Genomic DNA, 22,023 nt, shown 5'->3' on the forward strand with positions numbered 1-22,023 from the left:
ACAGCTAACCCGAGAATGCAACTTTTAAAAAAAAAGGTTTTGTGATTTACACATGAAAGAAGTGAAACTATCACTGTATTCTAACAGATGAAAGGCTTAACAGACAATCCATTTTTCAATGTATAATTTCAGTTACATCACACTGTAAATTTTTGCTGTAAATTCTGTGTGTTAGGATTGAACCCTCCACTACCACTAGATGAAGGAGCGTCGCTCCGAAAGCTAGTGTGCTTCCAATTAAACCTGTTGGACTATAACCTGGTGTTGTGTGATTTTTAACTTTGTACACCTCAGTCCAACACCGGCATCTCCAAACCTTAACAGAGGTAGTTACACAGTTTAGATGAAATTTATTTGTTATCAAAGGGAAACTAACTCTTACAACAAATGACTTTATTCTGATGGATGACTTGTTAACACAGTCAGCTATATAACATGCAACACTTTCTGCTTCTTTCTGCAGGAGTTAAGTTTGCATTATTATAAATCATATTCTTTTCTTATCTCCTGAGTATACTGACGACTAACACTAGCAGTGAGTCTTTGTTATGGCCTCCTCCTGTCCCTATGTTTCTGGACATTAGTTTAATAGTTACTTTAATATGATTTTAAGGAAACTTGTACATTTATTTTTACCCAAACTGTTTTCCTGTTAGTCTCCCTGTCTCTGATTCTTTCTGCATCACTATCTCTTTGGCTTTTTATTTACATGGCATGGTGGCTCTGTGATTAGTGCTGGTCTCATAGCACCAGAGACCTGGTTCAATTTTAGCCTCAGGTAACTGTCTGCATGGAGTTTGCACATTCCCACTGTGTGGGTTTAATCCCACAGTCAGTTGAAGGGCAATGGGAAATGCAGGGTTACAAAGATGAGATGGGTCTGGGTTGAATGCTCTTTGGAGAGTTGGTATGGACTTGATGGGCTGAAAGGCCTACTTTCACACTGTAGGGATTCAATAATTCGTATGCAGTGAACAATCATGCACTTTTATTGGGCACTTCTGATGTTACAACTGAGTAAACACTACGACTAGTATTTGATTGGCTCCAAATTGCTTTGGGATGTTTGGAGGTTGTGAGAGGCACTATATAAATGGAAATTCTTATTAACTTCCTTTTGCTTTATTTATAGCATGTATGTTTCTGCATATTTGTTGGGATTTTTCTCATTATAGTCTTCCAGCCAGATTTATTGGAAAAAAGGAAATACTTCATTTATTTTGGTCCATCTGCAGTTTGTGATCATATCTCACCATTCTCAAGTTTGCTTTCTTTGTTATCTTTTGATACAGAATCCAATCTGGCATATGTGCTAGTAAGGAATTAAGGAAATAGGGAATTTTCCACTCTTGTTTTCTAAGGCAGAAAACATGTGGTTCAGGAGTAAACAGTTTCACAATGGTTGGAATTGGTGCTGGTGTTTGATGTTTGTTGGATTTACAAGAGTGAGAATGACAAGCAAGAGCAACACAATGTGTTTCCAAGGTTCTGTCCTACGGCCTGATTAACAGCAGCTATTAATCTAGTTCAGTGAACTTCCACGTGTGTAACTTGGAGGTTGAATGCCTGACTTTCCACAGTTGACATAACAATGGTTACTTAACAAATAATATACACGAAGTCTTAAGCAGAGGGTAGTGACAACTGAGGTATTTGGTTCAAATGAATTAAATTAAACCCCTCCTAATAACTCACAAGATAAATATTTCGCCTCTAACAGCAAAAATCTAACTTCCTTTCATTTTGCTTTTTGCTTTTCAGCTTACTTGCTCTTTTACTCTTCTGTTGAAGATGATAAAAAAAACAGGAAGAGAAGCGTAGGCCATTCACCCCCTTGAGCCTGCTCCCCCATTCAATAGGATCATGGTTGCTCCAACATTCTTCACATCCATTTTCCTGCCCTTTTCCCTGTGACCCTTGATTCCCCTACTGATCAAAAATCTCTTTCAGGCTGAAATATACACAAGAATTCTGCCCCCTCAGCTCTCTGTGGCAAGAAATTCTAAAGACTCCACAATCCACCTTTCTGTTTCATATAAAAACCGAAAGAACAGCAGATGTTGTAAATCAGAGACAAAAACAGAAGTTGCTGGAAAAACCCAGCAGCTCTGGCAGCATCTGTGAAGAGAAATTAGTTTCGGTGACTCTTCTGCAGAACTGTTCACCAGACCCGAAACATTAACTTTGACTTCTCTTCACAGATGCTACCAGACCTACTGGGTTTTTCCAGCAACAACTGTTTTTGTTTTTGTTTCTGTTTCATATGTTCCCTACCTCCCTTTGTTTTTAGTTTCAGGAACTGATTTGGAGTGGCCATTTACAGTATACGGTCACCAGAAAGCGAGATTCTATGTTAAGAAGCTCGTTAATTGTTTTCAATTCACAGGTAGGTATCATCCATGTTATTCTTGTGACCTTCAACTTGAGAAGGAATGTAGAAGAAGCTTATAAACGTAACTTGTTCTTCTGGCTGATGATTATTTTGTTGTGGTACCAAAGGAATATTGGTTCTTACATTGTTGTTGTCTTTCCAGCTCCATTGTGACCTAAAAAGGAAGTGATCTGCCCTTCAAAGAAGTTAATGTTTAGTCCATCCACAGCTGGCTTCTGTCCCTCTGTAAAAACCTTCACTAGGTTCTGAATCGACACTCCCAGAGTCAGATTTGATGGCTCCTTCTCGTAAAAGGGGTTTCCTGCCATTGCTGCTGTCACTGCCAATAGATAACAAGAAACGGACATCATAACTGCTTCAATATTTGGGATAGACAATTGGGAATGGGGGAAACTATTTCAACTGAAAATGTTACTGTTAAGATTGAAACATTACCTGGGTTGACCTTTTCGCTTTCTTGTTTCTCTTTTTCTTTCTCCTGCTTTTCCTTCTCCAGCCTCTCCTTTTCTTGTTTCTCTTTCTCCAGCCTCTCCTTTTCTTGTTTCTCTTTCTCCAGCCTCTCTTTTTCTTGTTTCTCTTTTTCCAGCCTCTCTTTCTCTTGCATTTCTTTCTCTTTCAGTTTACATATTTTTTGGTTGTCCTTTGGTTTGTCCTCAGCTGCCGGCTGCCTCACTGATTTCTCTGCCGCTTCTGTTGGTTTGCTTGCTTGTTCTCCAGGTTGCTCTGCTGCCTTCTCTTTTGGTTTGTCTTCTGTTTTCTCACTCGGTATGTCTGCTTTCTCTCCCTTCCCTTTCTCATCTTTTCCACTCTCTTTGACTTCCTTTTTGTCTTATCAATAAAAAAAATAGTAAAATATGATTAATGCTTACTTTGGACCTTGAATATGAGAAGGTGGCTTACATTCAAAGGGTGGCTCATTGGTTAGCACTGCTGCTTCACAGTGCCTAGGACCTGGGTTCAATTCCAGCCTTGCGTGACTGTCTGCGTGGAGTTTGCACATTCTCCCCGTGTCTGCATGGGTTTCCTCCAGATGCTTCGGTTTCCTCCCACAGTCCAAAGATGTGCAGATTAGGTGAATTGGCCATGCTAAATTGCCCGTAGTGTTCAGGGATATGTGGGTTAGGTGCATTCGTCAGGGTAAATATAGGGTAGAGGAATGAGTCTGGATGGGTTACTCTTCGGAGACTTGGTGTGGACTTGTGGGGCTGAAGGGCCTGTTTCCACACTGTAGGGATCCTATGAACTTATCCCTAGTTTATCAGCATTTAAAAAGAACATTCTTCATTCAATATATATCCACAGGCAATTATTTCAAGCTAAATAGATGGAGCATGTTGATCATATTGTCAAATTTGTGTTAGTTTTTCCCAATTTTCTCCCTGTCTATTTTTAATACATGGTAGGGCACCTTGAGTGGGAGATCATTCAATGACATAAAGCATTTATCATCATCAATGTAGACACCACTGGATAAAGGGAGTAGGATACTGTAATATTTTTTGTATGTTGTATCCTTAGCTGGATCATTCAAATGTGATTATAATCAAGAGAAACTTTAATTTAGTTACGTACGTACTCTCTCGTGTACTAGTTAATGCATATCCTTGATAACAGTTAGTACAATGTTGTGGAATGTCTGCACTATTATATAACCACCCATCAGAATTTGGCAGTTTGCCACTGAAAAGGAATCACTTGAAAGATGATCTTAATGTACGGCATTAAAGCTGGCAGTATAAATGTAGTTAGCGGTGAGACAACTTTCAACGCTTCAAACCAAATTTGTCATGAATCGAGACAGTTTGCCTCACCTTCTTTAAGTCTCGAATAGTCATGGGAAAAAGCTGACTACCTCGTCACTGTCAGACAGACGCTGCTGGGCAGTGTTTACGTGTTGAAGTCTGCTTTCACCAGCTCAGAAGTGAAGTGAGCTGGCAGTATAATCACAGGTTTCCGATTCTGAGTATACTGAGATGCTCCTGTAAACTGTGCCTGCTTAATTACAGTATGGCAGAACTGGTAAAGCGTAGAAGCTTGACAATGTCAAAAATGTGACTTTGTTCACTCTGCTCCCTAATTTAGAAATGAACTCACCGTCTGTGGTAGGTTGTGATTTTTCAGCACCAAACCAATATGAGGACTGCAGTGGAAAATACCATGGGGATGCTATTCCGTATTGGCCTACGGAAATGGGAAAGAACAACATAACAAAGTACAGTTACTGGGGTGAATGCTATTTCTGATTCATGATTTTGACATTACACAAGGAAGATGTTCACTCAATCCCCGATTACATTTGTATTTTTCCTAACAGTGTAGATACTTGCTGACCACTGCTCAGTGACCTAAATGGGTGAATGTGCCCATGGTCTGAAGGCATGACCAAGCTTCAAAATCAAATAGTCTGACATCTACTATCAGGACTTACACTTGCTTTTCTTTTCATTCATTGGTGGGATGAGGGAGTCACGGACAAGGTCAGCATTTATTGCCCATCCCTAATTGCCCAGAGGGCAGTTCTGAGTCAACCACATTGCTGTGGGTCTGGAGTCACATGTAGGCCATACCAGGTAAGTATGGCAGTTTCCTTCCCTCAAAAGGACATTAGTGAACCAGATGGGATTTTCTGATAATGGATTCATGGTCATCATTGAACTCTTAATTCTAGATTTTTTAGTGAATTCATATTCTATCATCTGCCATGGTGGGATTTAAACCAGAGTGCCTAGAACATTACCTGGGCCTCTGGATTACAGAGCAGCGATAATACCAATAGGTCATCACCTTCCCCTGTCTGGGTACCTGGCATACCCAGATTTCCTCTGCTGGCTATTAGGAGCCATATCTTGAACACATACCACAGAGGAAGCTATTCAGCTTGTCCTTCCACTAACGCCTGTGGTGGAGGATCCACCTTACAATACCCAGGTAGTATGCAAGGTAGGACATCAATTTGAGAGAGATCATTTCTCAGTTCAAAGTTTCAAAAGGTGGATGGGTCAATTTATCAGAAATAGAATCTTGAAAAATAAGAAGCAACATAAGAATTAGGAGCTGGTGTAGGTCATTTAGTCATAGGGGTGAAGGTGAGGACTGCAGGAGATTAGAGTTAGATGTGGTGCTGGAAAAGCACAGCAGGTCAGGCAGCATTCGAGGAGCAGGAGAATCGACATTTCGGGCAAAAGACTGATGAAGGGCTTTTGCCCGAAATGTCAACTCTCCTGCCCCTCAGATGCTGCTTGACCTGCTGTGCTTTTCCAGCACCACACTCTTGACATTTAGTCATAAAGTTATAGAGATGTACAATACAGAAATAGACCATTTGCTCCAACTCGTCCATGCCAACCAGATCTCCTACCCTATTCTAATCCCATTTGCCAGCACTTGGCCCATATCCCTCTAAAAACATGACAATATATACAATTCAATTCAATTCTATTCATATACCCATCCAGATGCCTTTTAAATATTGCAATCATACTCACTTCCACCACTTCCGCTGGCAGCTCATTCCATACACGTACCATCCTCTGAGTGAAAGAATTGCCCCTTAGGTCACTTGTATATCTTTCCTCTCTCACCCTAAACATATGTCCTCTAGTTCTGGACTCTCCCACCCTGGGAAAAGACCTTGTCTATTTATCTTATCCATGTCCTTCATGACTTTATAAACCTCTATAAGGTCACCCTTCAGCCTCCAACGGTCCAGGGAAAACAGCCCCAGCCTATTCAGCCTCTCCCTATAGCTCAAATCCTCCAACCCTGGCAATCTTTTCTGAACTCTTTCAAGTTTCACAATTTGGTCCTTCAATCCCACTCTGCAATGTTTGTAGTTAGCTCCATTTCTTGTGCAATTCCCATTTATTCTCTTATTACCCAAAAAAAACCAGCTCAGTTTTTATTTTTAAAAAATTCATTCATCAGGTGTAGGTATCACTTGCTCTGCCAGCATTGACTGTCCATCAACCACAATGCTCTGGTTCTGGAGTCATGTCTAGGTCAGACTGTATCAGGATGGCAGATTTCCTTCTCCAAAGGACTTTAGTATATCAGATGAGTTTTTACAATAAATCAACAGTTATCTTTAGACATGGTTCCTATTAGACTAGCTTTTGTTTAATTCCAGATATATTCATTAAAATCCAGTGATGAATGTCCAGTAGAAACATTGCTCAATATTGGAGATATATTCCCTAAGGAAGTGAATAAAGTAAATTTGAGTCAATAGATATTCCCCATCATTGCAATCAAGCTTCTGGACCTGGTAAGTGACTGTCGTTCCTTGTGCAATATAAATATAAGTTGTGAGGCCAATTGGGTAATATTTGTTCTAGACCATTGTTATAACAAAAACTTAAGGAAAGAAAATCTTTCAAGGATACTTTTTCTAGTTCATTCATTGTCAGCATACCTGGAAACACAGCATCAAGATACCAGGCAAGAATCCCATACAAAAAGGCATCAAGCAGCATCATCTGGATGGATAGCAGCAGATTATACCCATCTCCTTCTACTGGGCTGGCACGGATATTATCCCACTGCAGTCCTCGACCCTGCTCCTCATAACGGGATAGGTACTCTGTGCCAAAGCCAAATGCCACTGGAGATAACAAGCTCTGAAATTTTAAGAAGGAACCAGATGATTGGGTGCAACAAAATTCACATCAACATCGAGCAATGCTACAAACTCGACAGAGAGAAGGCTTTTATTGTTTTTTTCTATTCTGGTAAATTATTTCACGGTACGGAATGCCTTTCAAGTTTTAAAAAATTCACTCATGGGCTGAGGATGTCGCTGGCTAGGCAGCATTCACTGCCCATCCCTAATTGTCCAAGGTTCAACCATATTGTTGTGGGTCAGGAATCACATGGAATCACATGGCCAGACCAGGTAAGGAAAACATTTCCTTCCCTAAATGTCATTAGTGAAACTGATGGGTTTTCCCCAACAATTGACAATGAATTCATGGCCATCATTAGACTCTTAATTTGGTTTTCTTTTTTATTAAATTCAAATACCTACCATCTGCTGTGATGGGATTTGAACCTGGGTCCTCAGAACATTATCTGGGTCTCTGGCTTAATAGGCCATCACTTCCCTATAAATGCTATTGCTCTTTCTTCTGATCGTCCAGCAGTGAAGAAAGTTACAAGCTGCTACAAGTAGCACACTTTCAGCTACTCACACCAACGTTATCCGAATGCCAAGAACTGCAGCTATCCTCAGTGACGAAGAAAATGGATGTATGTCAAGCCTTGTATGACGTTCTGATGTCCCAATAAATTACATCTGAAATGGAGTTCCTGTTGTAACAGTAAGGTCCCACATCTATAAATGTGCCAATATCCAAATCTACGGTTTCTTTGGTTGGTTGATGGATAAATGCTGGCCAGGACATCAGAGAGTCCTTTGAAATAATGCCATGCACACCTTTATGTAAAGCGGAGAGTGGACAAGGATATTGGTTTCATGTTTCAGGAAAGACAGCACTTCCAACTGAACACTCTGTTAGCTCTCTATGAGAATGTCAGCATGGGCTTTATCCTTTGGAGTGTGGCTTGAATGAACATCCTTTGGCCTTGGAAACTCTCATTGTTACAGGAACAAATTGCATTGTAAGGCAGTAAAATATCCTAAAGGACTTTCCATAAGTGACACACATTTGACACTAATTTACACAGGAGGCATTAGGACACATGACCAAAAGCTTTCACAAGGAGGTATACTTAAAGGAGTATCTTTTAAAGATGTAAAGAGAGATAGAGAGAAATTGTGGGAAGGGATTCCAGAGATGAAGGGTTTGGCAGCTGAAGACATAGCTACCAATGGAAATGTGCTAAAGGCCAGAAAGGAAGGAGTGCAGAGATCTGGATGCCTTGTACAATTGAAGGAGTTAAGAGAGATAGAAGGGGCAAGGTTTCACCTGGATTTGAAAATACAGATGAGAATTTTAAAATTAATGCATTGCTGGACCAGGAACGAACATAGATCAACAGGAGCAATGGATAACAGGACATGGTGTTGGTCAGATCATGGGCAATTCCGAGTTTTAAATAACCTCAAAAGGAGATGATAGGAGTTTGGCCAGACAAGTGTTGAAGTCTATGGATAAGACATGGTTAAAGGTTACAGCAGCAGATTCAGCTGCAACACAAGCATAGTCAGGTGATATAATAGGGATAAAAGTAGCATGAATGCGCATTCAGAAACTCATCATGGAATTAACCACATCACTAAAATTGTGAACCATCTGGTTCAGCCTCAGGTAATTACCAGGGAGAGGGTTGGAGTCAGTAACTTATGGAGCAGAGTCAGTTGTGCAGACTGAAGACAATAGCTTTAATCTTTCCAATATTTAGCTGTAGGAAACTTCTATTCATCCATGACCAGGTGTCAAATGCAGAATGTTAATCAATAGAGTTGTTTGAGGGGCTGAATGGGTGGCAGTGTTGAGGTGAATCTGGGTGTTAGCATCATACAGAAGAAAGCTGACTTGTTAAGGAGGATGTCACCAAGGGGCAGCATATCGGTGAGAGAAGAATAGATCCTTGGGGACACCAGAGGTAACAGTGTGAGAGCAGCAACCGACATCATTGTCTGTGATTCTCTGAATACCACTGGATAGCTAAGAATACTTGCAAGTAAAAACATCTTATAATCATTACATACTTTATTTAGTAATGGTAGTGCTGGGATAGGTTAGACATGCATCTCTGGGACGTTTTCCAGATGCAAACGATCGCTCCTCAGTTGATTTAAAATTGTGCTCTCTCTCGTACATGTTTCATGGTCTGTGGCTAATATCTTTATGACAATGGAGAACATCTTCATATAGTAAAAATGACAGAAGTGATGGAAATCAGAAAATACTCCTTGTAAGTGGCACTTTTAATTATTTTGTGGGACCGGATGGTATCAGGCTAAAAGCATGTCAGAACTCTGCAGATAAATTTGGATAGTTAGAAAATAACTGCCCTGGTAATTGAACTTAAGGGGATGGACCTGGGACATCTTTGGGATGGGGGGTGGTCAGATATCTATTAGGGGATTCAACTACCTTTAAGAAAGCCCTGTACCTTTGACATTGTTAAAAAAAAAAGCATAGATGAATTTGGCCATGAAATGCACTAAACTCATTTGAACTTATAAGCTGTCAAAGACCTGTCAAACCAGTTTTACTCAGGTTGGGTTTGCAGAGCTGCAAAAATGTCCAATCTCTGCGCTCCCCAAAATTGGGCCATTTCTAGAAAGTCTTTGTTTGTGGGCCAATGAAATATTCAATGGGTTAAGCATTTGAAGCCGTCAAAACTTACCGCTGCCAATTTCATGTTTTTGGTCATACGGTCCTGCCAAGCATAGCAGAGAATGTGAGGCAGGTACAGGGTGAAGTAAATGATCCCACTGCAAGCAGCTGCCAGATTGGCCTTGGAGAAGAAAACGCTCATCAGAAAACACTGCATAATAGTGGCCACGGTGAACACCAGGAGAAACACAAAAAGAAGGAAGGAGTTGCTGTAGTGAAGCACATTTCCTCTCTGTCATGGAGAAAAGATGCTCAATTAACATTATAGAGGATAATAGGTGAGTCATACAAACTCCTGTAATTTGTAATTATAAAGATCATAAAATTTACATAGTGTTTTAGTGTTTCCATCAGTAAATATTCAGAAGTGGCTAATGCCAAGTACCCTGATAATAGCACACATTACATAGCCTGATTTTCAGACACTTTAGATAAGCATACAGAGGATAGATGATGAAATAAAGTTGAGATTAATGACATTAACGGAGCTAATTAAAATGAGGAGGAAAAATATATTACTAACTGCAGGTGAGAGGTCAGTTAGCTTAATTGGCTGGATGACTGATTTGTGATGCAGAGTGACACCAACAGTGTGGGTTTGATTCCTGCACCAGCTGAAGTTACTATGAAGGACTCTCCTTCTCTATCTCTCCCCTCACCTGAGGCGTAATGACCCTCAGGTTAAACTACTACCAGTTGTCACTCTCTAATGAGAGAGCAGCCCTGGTAACTTTTATTTGTAAGATAGTCAACCTCTGCAGTTAATAATACTGTGGCCTGAAATAGTTATGAAAACAGAGATTTGGATCAATTTACCATTTTTTAGTTACTAATTTAGTTATTAAGCTATAACAGATATGCCCATAATTTTATTCAACTCTCACCTATTGTTTCCATTACCAAGGAGTCCTTATTACCAATGTCCAATGAGCCCAGGTCATCAGAGGCAATGGCCGATGAAATGGTTGAATATTTGAACCTATCTGTGCCATACAGTGCTATGAAATGCTCCAACTAGGGTTCATTAGGGCAGCAGCTTAATTCACGCAGCACCTCTGTTCAATATTCACACTGCACTTGAGCATATGAGGATGAATGCCAAGTATTTAGATTGTGTATATATCTGAATTCTTACCATTATCACTATGGTTGCCAGCACAGTACTGGCTGCCATCATGGTGAAGCTGTCGATGAACCATGTGACCCAATGCACCCAATTACTGACTCCCATGATTTTCAGGGTTTCTTTCAGCCTGAGCTCCTTCTCGAGCACAATACTCTTCACAATCATGGAGACGGAGTAGATCCAGGAGAGCACCATGAACATTGGGAAGCAGCGGGTTAGTGCTAGCATGAAGCTAGGGTGAGAATTAGCAGGCACATTGAGGCGATGGGAAGGACAGTGGACAGATGCAGCAAGAAAAATTGCAGGGAAAAGGCATATAATGAAAAATATTAATCAAAGAAAATAATACTTAATATGTAATGGTAGCACCTAGATAATCTACATTGTTCATTTCCATCTTTTCTTTGCCCTGTTCTGTTGAAATCCTCATTCATCACTTCAAGAATTAGCTGCTCAGATGCTCTTTATCAGCTTTCACAGAGTTTGCTGAATTCAGAATCCATTATCCCTCACGAGAAAGGCTGTGAGAGCCAACTTTATAGATTTATTCCACCTTAGTTCATTTTACCTTCTTTTTATGGAACAACGGTATGCACCTTTACCATAAATTCAAATTAAATGGCTTGTGCATTTTTTTAAAAGACAACACTACACATTCTAAAACAGAAACAGAAAATGCTGGAAATACTAAGCAAGTCGAGAATATCTGTGGAGACAAAAACTGAGTTATTCAATTATAGAATCATAAAATCCTTATAGTGTAGATAGAGGCCATTCGGCCTAGTGAGTCTGCATCAATCCTCTGAAGAACATCCCACCCAGACTCACCGCCCTACCTTATCCCTGGAACCCTGCATTCACCATGGCTAACCCACCTAGCCTGCACATCCCTGGACACTACAAGGCAATTTAACATGATCAATCCACGTAGCCAGCATATCTTTGGACTTAATATTCCTAAAAAGGAATCCACCCTCTGCTTAAGAAACCAATGGAAAGCCTGTGCTGCTTCTGTGGGGGGATATCCCAATCAAGCATTGGGCATTCCCCAGGACTTTAGGAGTCTGGGGGAGGAAATCTCAGCCCTAGGAGCTGTCAGCCAATCCGAGCTGCACCTGGTGGCTGCTTCTTGAGCTACAGTGAGGCTTTCTCTGAAGATGATAGTGGGAGCGAGGAAAGTGGAGCAGGTTGGCGGGTATGGCAGAGGGTGATCAGATGGAAAGGCAAAAGGAAGGAGAGGGAGGTGTGGAGGGGTAGACAACTGAGATGTATTATAGAGGCCTACACACCAATATAGATTAGAGTGGTGCTGGAAAAGCACAGCAGGTCAGGCAGCATCTGAGGAGCAGGAAAATTGACGTTTCGGGCAAATGCCCTTCATCAGGAATGATAAAGAGCTTTTGCCCGAAATGTCAATTTTCCTGCTCATCAGATGCTGCCTGACCTGCTGTGCTTTTCCAGCCCCACTCTAATGTAGACTCTGATTTCCAGCATCTGCAGTACCCACTTCTGCCTACACACCAATATAGCTCACTCTGGAGGGGCTGCTTTAAATCCTCACCAATGTTACAGATCAACAACTCTTCAAGAAAATGTACAGGTTACAGACCTGAAGCGTTAACTCTGTTCTTCTCTTCACAAATGCTGCTAGATCTACTGAATATTTCCAGCATTTTTCCTTTTAATTTTAGACTTCCACTATCACAGTATTAATCTTTTAAGCTATAAGAACAAGATAGATTGTGCCCAAGCTGTGAAGTCGCAGTATGAAGGGTGGAGCATTGATTACTTAAAATAACTGTCATACAGAACATGTGCTATGGACCTATAGCCTTTCACTCTACTTACAACAGACCGCCTCTATTTAGGGCAGTATATACAGGCTAATTGTTTGCTTTAAATCTTCCAGGGTGAGCTGCCTGGCAGAGACTCAGGCCAGAAAATGTCACCTGGATCCCCACAATGTGCTGTCACTGGGTGAGGGTTGTAGCAACAATCACTTTCAAAGTTTTGAAGTTATGACAATTGTCAAAAACAATGAGGAAAGCTTCGTTAAATGCACTAAATATGATGTTACTTACATGTCATCAACAAAGCAGGGATACGGCATCTGTTGGACATAAACCCCTGGTGGCACTTCAACGTTGGTGTGAGTCCTGATAATTCCGTGTTCAATCATGTCTTGTAAATAAGCAAAACCTCCCCAGATGTAGCGCATATCCTCTACTGGGTCAGCTCGTGGACCTGGGTCCCAATACCTGAGGGATAAACATCGATTGGAACGACATGACATATGGATTAATTGTGGGGGGGTAGCCTGTAGTCCCAGCAATGGCCACAATATCAGGGTGGCACTGCTGAGACTATAGAGAAGTCAGTCATCTGATTGGCTAGCAACTCTCAGGGGTGGATTTTCTCCTGAGAAAGGATTGACAATCTCTTATTAATCCTTCTGTCAGTGTTGACCAGAGGGATGCAAATTATACTTGGATTGTGCTCGAGCTTCATTTTGAGGAATGCGGGATGAGACCGACCTGGACGCTTCAATACAAGTTTTACTGGCTTTTCCTGCTGAGAAGTTGCTGAGTGGCAGCTCTTATAACCGTGCGTGAACTTGCCCTCACCGCCTTCAACTCTCCACCCCAAACAATATGTCTAAGATGCTCCATAATGTCCAGGCCTATACCACTGGTTAATCACCAGAACTGTCAACATGCACTTGCCTTTATAGAGGCTGTTCTAATGGAAAAGAAGTGACAGAGGCTGAGCTAATGTAAGCAAGGAGAGAGACAACTAATGAACTTTTGCTGGATAGGTAGATCATAAAATATTCTTAAAGGGATACATGAATTTACCAAGAATCAAAAAGAGCTTTTCGAGGTGCCTAAAGATTCTGCCAAGAGTTGGCTAGGACAGAAAGGAAGGGCTACACAACCTGAAAATGTGGGAACATACAGGAGAAAGTGAGGACTGCACATGCTGGAGATCAGAGCCAAAAAGTGTGGCGCTGGAAAAACACAGCTGGTCAGGCAGCATTCGAGGAGCAGGGAATCGATGTTTCAGGCATAAGCCCTTCATCAGGAATGTGAAGGGCTTATGCCCGAAACATCGACTCTCCTGCTCCTCGGATGCTGCCTGACCAGCTGTGTTTTTCCAGCCCCACACTTTTCGACTGGGACCGTACAGGGATGGAGTTTTCAGAAGTAGAGTGAATGAAATTGTGAAGGGATTTATGGATGGATGCAAAAGGTGGGGTTTAACAAGGCTATCTGTGAGGAGCAAGATGGAAATGGAGGAAAAATGGAATGGCCAGTTAGGCCTCTTTATGGGAAAGCTGGTGACATGATGGTAATGGCTCTGTAGGAGTCATCCGGACTTTCAGGCTAATCGATGGGGGACAGGGGTTCAAGTTCCACCACGGCAGCTAGTGGGAGTTAATCCGCATTAATAAATTCTGGAATTGAAAGCTAGTTTCAGTGAAGGTGGCCATTAAGCAATCATTGTTGTTATTAAAAACCCACCTCATTCACTCATGTCCTTTCGAGAAGGAAATCTGGTCTGGTCTACACGTGACTCCAGATCTATGGCAATGTGATTGGATGTTAACTGCCCTTTATGATGACCTAACAAGGATGCTCTATTCCAGGACAGTGAGGGATGTGTAACAAATGTCAGTGTCCTTGTCAGTGCCACCAACATTACAACAAAAGGACAAGGAGTAAATAAAGTCTGTTCACAACACTTTGTCCTCCAAATTGAGGGGGTCAGGCTACTGCCCTCAGTATTTTGTACCATTCTGTACATCTGAACAAAAATATTACTATCAAATCAGATGACCACAGGGATAACGCACCTTAGTCTATTCTTGCCTATTATTATTTCCTAATAAGTCAGTGGGCTGTAATCAGTGATGAAGGGCTTTTGCCCGAAACGTCGATTTTCCTGCTCCTCGGATGCTGCCTGACCTGCTGTGCTTTTCCAGCACCACTCTAATCTAAAAATTGTAATCGGTGTGGTGTTGATGTTGTTCGATTTTCTCTATCCACCTCTGAACATGTGGGGTGATTGCACCATTCAGCTGTTTCAGGTAACTTAGTACAGACTAGGCATCAAGCTTGAAGAACATGGTAATCTGTATGGCCCAAGTCTTCACTATGTAGTGCCTTTCCCTACGGAACCATCATAACAACTGTAATAGAGTCTCTTTGTCCAAGTGGCTGTTTTGATTTAACCACAGTGGCCCTATAATAATAGCATAAATCATACTTTTGGCACTAATGCATTCTCATGCTAATGAAAAGATCAGATTATGCAGTCTAACTTTGTTTTCATATTACTGTTTATTTGAGCGAGCAAGGCATCCTGTACACTGTTCTCCATACAGTCGGCAGTGTGACTGGGGCTGGATGCTCCTGGAGTAGAGACTATACTGGGGAGTGAGGTGTGAGCAAGTGGTATGTTTCATTCCAAGAGAAAATGGAACATTGTGGGCAATGAAAATAACATTAGCTCTTTAAAACAGTGGGTATTCCACTCTACCTGATTACTACCCAGTTCATAGAGATAAAAGTATTTTATATTTAGCCATGTACAACACTGAAATAGGGTTGGGGGGGCGGGGGGAAGAAATAACAAAACATCATGAAACAAAGAGGAATGATAAAGAAAGAGCTGCACCAAACCTCAATGGACTCAGCATCCATGGGGATCATTCAAATGATTGTACTTTGATTCAGTGTATGAAACAGTCATCCATTGTATAAGAGTTACAATTCAAGGAGAGAATACGTCTGCTTCAGGAATTTTGTTTCAATGCCTCGAATTCTAACAATAGCATTTCTTGGCTCTGCCAATGGACATGATATTTATTGTATTGTTCGGCCCATCACAAAATACCAGCACAGAAAAGGCTATGATTTCTTCTAAAAGAGTTAGGTACTTAAAAACATTGCACAGGATAGATCAGTGAGGCAGAACCAGAGAACCTTTAAATGTATTTTTGGTTCTCGCCTTTAGTTTAAGGTTCTGTTCTGTTACTCTCAATGTTTTCTGTTAAACAGAACCCAACATTGTTATGGGCAAAACATTCCAAATCTTTTCAAATCTATGGATTAGCTCCAACCAATCTTTGCAATCTTCTATTGGACCTTACATCCCATCACTCACTCATAGCCCTTCTGTCTCTAGTCATTTCCAACACACATTCCCTGTTCCCTGTTCCTGACTCCTGATTTCTGATAAAAGGTAACTGACGCGAAACATTCTCTGTCTTCAGAGGCTGCAAGGCTTGCTAAGTACTGTCAATATTCTCTGTATTTTAGATTGCCAACATCTACAACACTTTGCAGTTATGTAAAGTACAGAGGGAGGTGGGAAGGGGGTGATGCAAATCACACAATGGGCCCTGCCTATACCCTACACCTCTGCAGGAAATTTACAGGAGGCACTAAAATTAAATTGACCCTATGACATTGGAAATAACACTCATACTTTGCCTCTTCCTCAATCATTGGTCACATTCAAAAGTAATATGTTGTCCAAATCCAGGGGAGACTGGAAAAAAGCAAATTACGGTAGTCAGCCGGTCAGAGGGACAGGGCTTGCAGGTGGTGCAGTGCCTGCAGGTTATCGTTTGGATATTCCTCTCTCTGTGGAATGAGATTTTCCCTATGGCGTTTTATGAACTTGCTGAGAATTTGCAGTTGTTAGTGCATTTCGCTGACAGGAATTCTGTTCTCACACACCAATGAAACGAACCTGTCTTTTATTTTGTTTGTTCGTTCCACTGCATCAATGTCCATTCGGATTTTATATTTCACGTGCGTTGGAAGCTTGTTCGACCAGGGGTGTAAGTCCACAAACACAATCCCAGCCCAAAACTTGTTTTCCTCCAACAAGTAAAGTGCCCGGTGGGTGAGCTGCCCTTCGTCAGAAAGGCCTTCGAATTTATCCAGGTTTAAACACTGCAAATAACAAAAGAGGTTATGACCTTAAATGCACAGCCTAACAAATAACAGAGTGAGAAGATAACAACTAATGGTGCCTCTAACTATTTGCTTAAAACGCAAACCAGTAATTAACCTGCTTTGACCCCGTCGATGTCTTTAAATTGTCACACTTTTTGTCTTTTCCATTTATGTTGTAATTTTAATGTAATAAAGACATTTCACAGGATTGTTCTAACATGTAGTATCCCACCTGGCAACCAAATACTTGCTTTAAAAGGTTTTAAGGAACAAATTAAGACATGAAAGCCAAGAGGTAAATAGCATTTGATCCTCCAAAACTCTGCATCCACCAATTCTCTTCCCCATCCATGTAGCTTTCATTGATAGAATAAAAAACCCAATCTGGAAAACTACTTAAACCTGAATTTTGACTGTCTGACAAAGGGACACAGGTTCCAAACTGGAGGGTAAATAGAAGATTGGCATCAGAAAATTCCTCTTGTAAAAAGTGATCAACAAACAGAGGTTCACTTTTGAACAGAGAACTGAAGTCTTTACTCTTGGAATTTTTTAAGGAACTAATAGATTCCATGATAGCAACAAGTGCATTTGTTTCAGGTGTATGAACAAACGTGATCTGAATGCCCTTTCTCACCTATATCTACTTGGTGATCTTTGAAAAGGTCAATTGAATAGGAGTTGCTCCAGGTACATGTTTTTTTTTCAAAAGGTAAAGCCATAGAGGGATGATGAATAGTGTATTCCTATAGTGGAGAAATGATTCAGATTAAATGGGCACATTTCACTTCATTGTCATGTGTTACAGAGTTAGGAGTTAGGTAACATCTTTGATTTTTTGTCTGAGTGTGCTATTAGGAGACATTAACCCTCAATTACTTTACCTTAAAGTTTTGATAAGGCTTTTAATCCTACACTGTTGTCATAATGTCAAGACACATTATCTAGTGATTGGATGGTCACTGAAGTAAATGTAGTTGCTAGGGAATGAAGTTAAGATTGTCTAAATACCCAGTGTAATTCTCAATTTTCAAACTGATACCAGTAAAATGTGTTGGCACAAACAGATTAGTTTTATTAACGTTGAAGATAAGACTACAAGAAGCCGAGAGCACTGCAGTTATCTTGGAGTGAAGTGCAATAGAAACACAGCATTCCACTGAAGCTCCAGTTTCTCAACCAAAGAATGTTGATCCTCATGTGAAATGAGGAGACAAAGACCTCTTGAATGAGAATGAAACAAATGGACATCACAACAACAACTACTTGCATTTATATTGGAACTTTGATATTCCAAATGCTTCATGATAGTGTAATCAGTAAGACATTGATATTGAGTCAAAAATAGGTGATATTGACATGTAACTGCAGTTTTAGTCAAAGTGGTGCGCTTAAAGCAATATCTTAAAGGAGCGAGTCATGAGGCTAAAGGGTTTGGCACACGAATTCCAAAACATGACGCAGGGCACAGATGCCAATAGGGGAAGTGGGGTCAGAATTTGAGAAACGCAGTTCTCAGAGGATGGTAGGGTTGGAGGAGGTTACAGAGATATGGACCAAGGGGATTTTGAGCATGAGAATGTGAATTTTAAAATGAAGGCATTGGTGGATCTGCAGCTAATGTAGGCAGTGAGCAGGAATGATGGTAAATGGGACTGGGTGCCAGTTAGGATCTAGGCAGCTGAGTTTTGGATGGGCTTGCTAATGGAGGTCAAAGATATGACGGAAAGAAGGTCAGCTTCCACCTGGGAACACCATTATTTCCTGACTTAGAAAATATTGCTGTTCCTTCAATGACTTTTGGTCAAAATCATGGAACTCCCTCCTTATCAGCCTGTGAGAGAATCCTTCACATGGACTGCAGTGATTCATCATCATTTTCTCAAGGGCTGTTACAGACAACAAATGTTGGCCTTTCCAGTTTTGCCTACAACGTCTGAATCAATGAATAGTATTTTTTATGACGTCCATCTTGTCCTATGCTGAGATGACTTGTTTGTCAACATATAGTGTTCTCTTGCTTATACTTAGCGAACACATGCTGCAAAAACAACATAAAATAGTTAACTTTTGCAACACAATCACATTCCAATTAAATTTGACTGTTTTCTTACCTCCATGTAATTATTGAATATGCTTAAGAGTTGATCTGTTATATTAAAAATATTTTGCCAGTTGAAGTTTGGAATCTCTTCTGCATGTTCAATAGATTGTCTATCGTATAGGAAGTTTAGAATGTCCTTAGCTGTCAAGTCTATGTCTTCCAGTTGTCTGTTTATGAAATATGATACTGTGGGGTTTTTTATTGAGTCCTGTTAGAAATAAAGAGTGGTAAATGGATCAAAAATAGATCATAGTCATAGAGTCATACAGCATGGAAACAGACCCTTCAGTCCAACCAGTCCATGCCAAACATAATTCCAAATTAAACTAATTCCACCTATTTGGTCCTGGTCCATTTCCAGCTCATGTATTATATGTCTTTTAAACATTGTAATTGTACCCACATCTATCATTTCTTCAGGACGTTCATTCCACATGTGAACCACCATCTGTGTAAAACGTTTGCCCCTCATATCCTTTTTAAATCTTTCTCCTCTCACCTTAAAAATATGTCTCCTAGTCTTGAAATTCCCCTTCCAAGGGAAAAGACACCTATTGTTAACCCTACTTAGGTTCTTTACTCAGAGAGTGGTAAGGGCATGGAATGCTCTGCCTGCCAATGTAGTTAACTCAGCCACATTAGGGAGATTTAAACAAAGCTTGGATAAGCATATGGATGATGATGGGATAGAGGAGGGGGACGAGCTGAGAATAGTTCACAGGTCAGCGCAACATCAAGGGCCGAAGGGCCTGTTCTGCGCTGTATTGTTCTATGTTCTGTGTTCTATGTTCTACCTCACGATTTTATAAACCTCTATAAGGTCACCTCTCAACTTCCTATGCCCCAGTGAAATAAGTCCCAGCCTATCCAACCTTTTGTTATAACTGAAACTATCCATACCTGACAACACCCTGGCGAATCTTTTCTGAATCCTCTCTAGCTTAATAATATTCTTCCTTTAACAGGGTGACCAGAACTGGACACAGGACTTCAGAAGAGGCCTCACCAATGTCCTGTACAACCTCAACATGACTTCCCAACTCCTGTGCTCAAGGGATTGAGCAATACAGGCAAGCGTGCTAACACCTTTTTAACCACTCTGTCTATATGTGATACAAACGTCAAAGAATTATGTACCTGAACAACTAGGTCTCTCTGTTCTACAACACTACCTGAGGCCCTACTATTAATTGTATAAGTCCTGCCTTGTTTGTTGTACCAAAATGCAGTACCTTGCATTTATTCAGATTGAACTCCATCTGCCATTTTTCATTGACCCATATGAACAAGATTCCTTAGTAACCTTAGAAAACCTTCTTCACTGTCTACTATGCCACAAATTTTGGTATTATCTGCAAACTTACTAATCATACTATCTATATTCTCATCCAAATCATTTATATAAATGACAAACAAAATAGGATCCAGAACTGATCCCTGTGGAACACTGCACATGACTGGCCTCCAGTCCAAAAAGCAACCCTCCACCACCACTCTCTGTCTCCTGTTGTTAGGTCATTCCTAAAAAAAAATGTGTTGGAGAAGTTGAGCCTATGAAAACTCATATTGAACATACTCCATTTTAGATTTCCTTTAAACATTCCTGTGCTATGTATAGAATGATTATATGGAGTGCAAAGCTCTTTATCTTTTCTATTCCAACAATGCACCAAAGCTGCAACATTAGAAAAGCACCCTTACAACAATGGTTCAACATTTCTCACCTCCCAGAATTGTTGGCACCTCAAACTGAGAGTAACAATTGATACCTTGTTAGGGGCAGCGTTGTGGTGTTGGCACATTCTCTCTTGGAGCTGGATTAAGGTTACCCTGCCTCCGTTCATGTAACTGTCTAATAACAATCTAAATAAACCTCTTCAACATAAACTCACATTTGTGTGGGATTTCCATGAAGAAGGTATATTCATCTTTTATAAATAGTTAGGCATTGTAGAATTTTTTAATATCGACAATTTATCCTTACAGTAGCCATCTATGATAGTCTCGCCTGTCACTATGAATGATCATGCTTGACATGGTAAGGACATGCAAAGTACAGGCTGAGAACAAACAGGCCATATAAGACCAGGTAGAGTAAACAATGGAAGTAGGAAAATGTTAAACATCTTTAATCTGCTGTTATCTCTATCACAGACAACTAATCATTAAAAACAAACAGGAGAACAGAAGCTAAAGAACTAAGAGGTGGATGGTTGGCAGCTAAGGTCACGCTTTGTCCTGGTGACCAATACTTACACGTATTATGTTCATTTGTACACTGTTTTGGAAGAAATTCCACAGCTGAGGCTTCACCTCATCCCAAATCTTTCCAATCCTTTTAAGTCTGTGTAGCTCTTCAAATGTGACATTAGCCTGTGAAGAAAGTTCCATCAACTTTCATCAATGTATTTAACTACTTAATAGTCAAAGGTATGTAACATGTGTCTGAACAACTTCTGCTACTGCAAACGCCCAGGCTGATCATTCATCTGAACTGCTACTGCCTTGAGTCAGCAATAGTAAAACCTGTAAATGCGCTTCTGTGAAAAATTAAGTCAGTAACATAAATTGGCATGTACAATGAAGACCAGATGTAAAGTTCATTGTATGCCAGATTGGAAATCAGAGATTCTGGAGTGTGCATTCACTATTTGCCAGCTTCCCTTCATCTGAGCAAGGGCACCTTTTCAAAATTCTAACAAAACAGAATGGCACAAGGAATATATTTCCCGATTCAACAGACAAAATTACTTTTTACATAGAGCATAGAAAACAGACAATAATATATTAATCTAACAAGCGTTTGTCAGCAGCACATCTAGCCATATAGTTCAGCCATTTCTTAAAAGTATACAATTTAACACTTTCATATCTGGTCAAGTGCCTAACAATGGTAGTTGCAGATGACCTGCATCTCTGCTTTTGGTAGCAGTTTATTATTTTTATGAAGTGGAATAGTACACAACTTAAATTGTTACCATCTTACATGCTTATTTATCCGAAGTTTGCACCCCACATTATTAGGACAATGACAAACAATTTGCTATGATGACCTCAATTTTACATGGTGTTAAAATTCACAATTAATTTTAAACATAATTGACATTCTATATTGATAAATTTTCCTATTA

General features: G+C 40.4%; 1 protein-coding gene across 1 annotated transcript in view; it reads right to left on the reverse strand.

The window, feature by feature from the left end:
• The window catches only part of abca4b (ATP-binding cassette, sub-family A (ABC1), member 4b), a 150,764-nt gene that overhangs the window by 80,719 nt on the left and 48,022 nt on the right, over window positions 1–22,023 (reverse strand). Inside the window, exons 11-19 of the mRNA XM_043698840.1 lie at window positions 21,149–21,265; window positions 18,903–19,100; window positions 16,580–16,785; window positions 12,904–13,080; window positions 10,832–11,054; window positions 9,707–9,928; window positions 6,804–7,008; window positions 4,487–4,573; window positions 2,516–2,711 (exon numbers count right to left, since the gene is read on the reverse strand). Coding sequence (XP_043554775.1) covers window positions 2,516–2,711; window positions 4,487–4,573; window positions 6,804–7,008; window positions 9,707–9,928; window positions 10,832–11,054; window positions 12,904–13,080; window positions 16,580–16,785; window positions 18,903–19,100; window positions 21,149–21,265 — 1,631 coding nt within the window. The remainder of the gene's footprint in view (window positions 1–2,515; window positions 2,712–4,486; window positions 4,574–6,803; window positions 7,009–9,706; window positions 9,929–10,831; window positions 11,055–12,903; window positions 13,081–16,579; window positions 16,786–18,902; window positions 19,101–21,148; window positions 21,266–22,023) is intronic.

Source organism: Chiloscyllium plagiosum, chromosome 11 (assembly GCF_004010195.1).
Source record: "Chiloscyllium plagiosum isolate BGI_BamShark_2017 chromosome 11, ASM401019v2, whole genome shotgun sequence".
NCBI lineage: Eukaryota > Metazoa > Chordata > Chondrichthyes > Orectolobiformes > Hemiscylliidae > Chiloscyllium > Chiloscyllium plagiosum.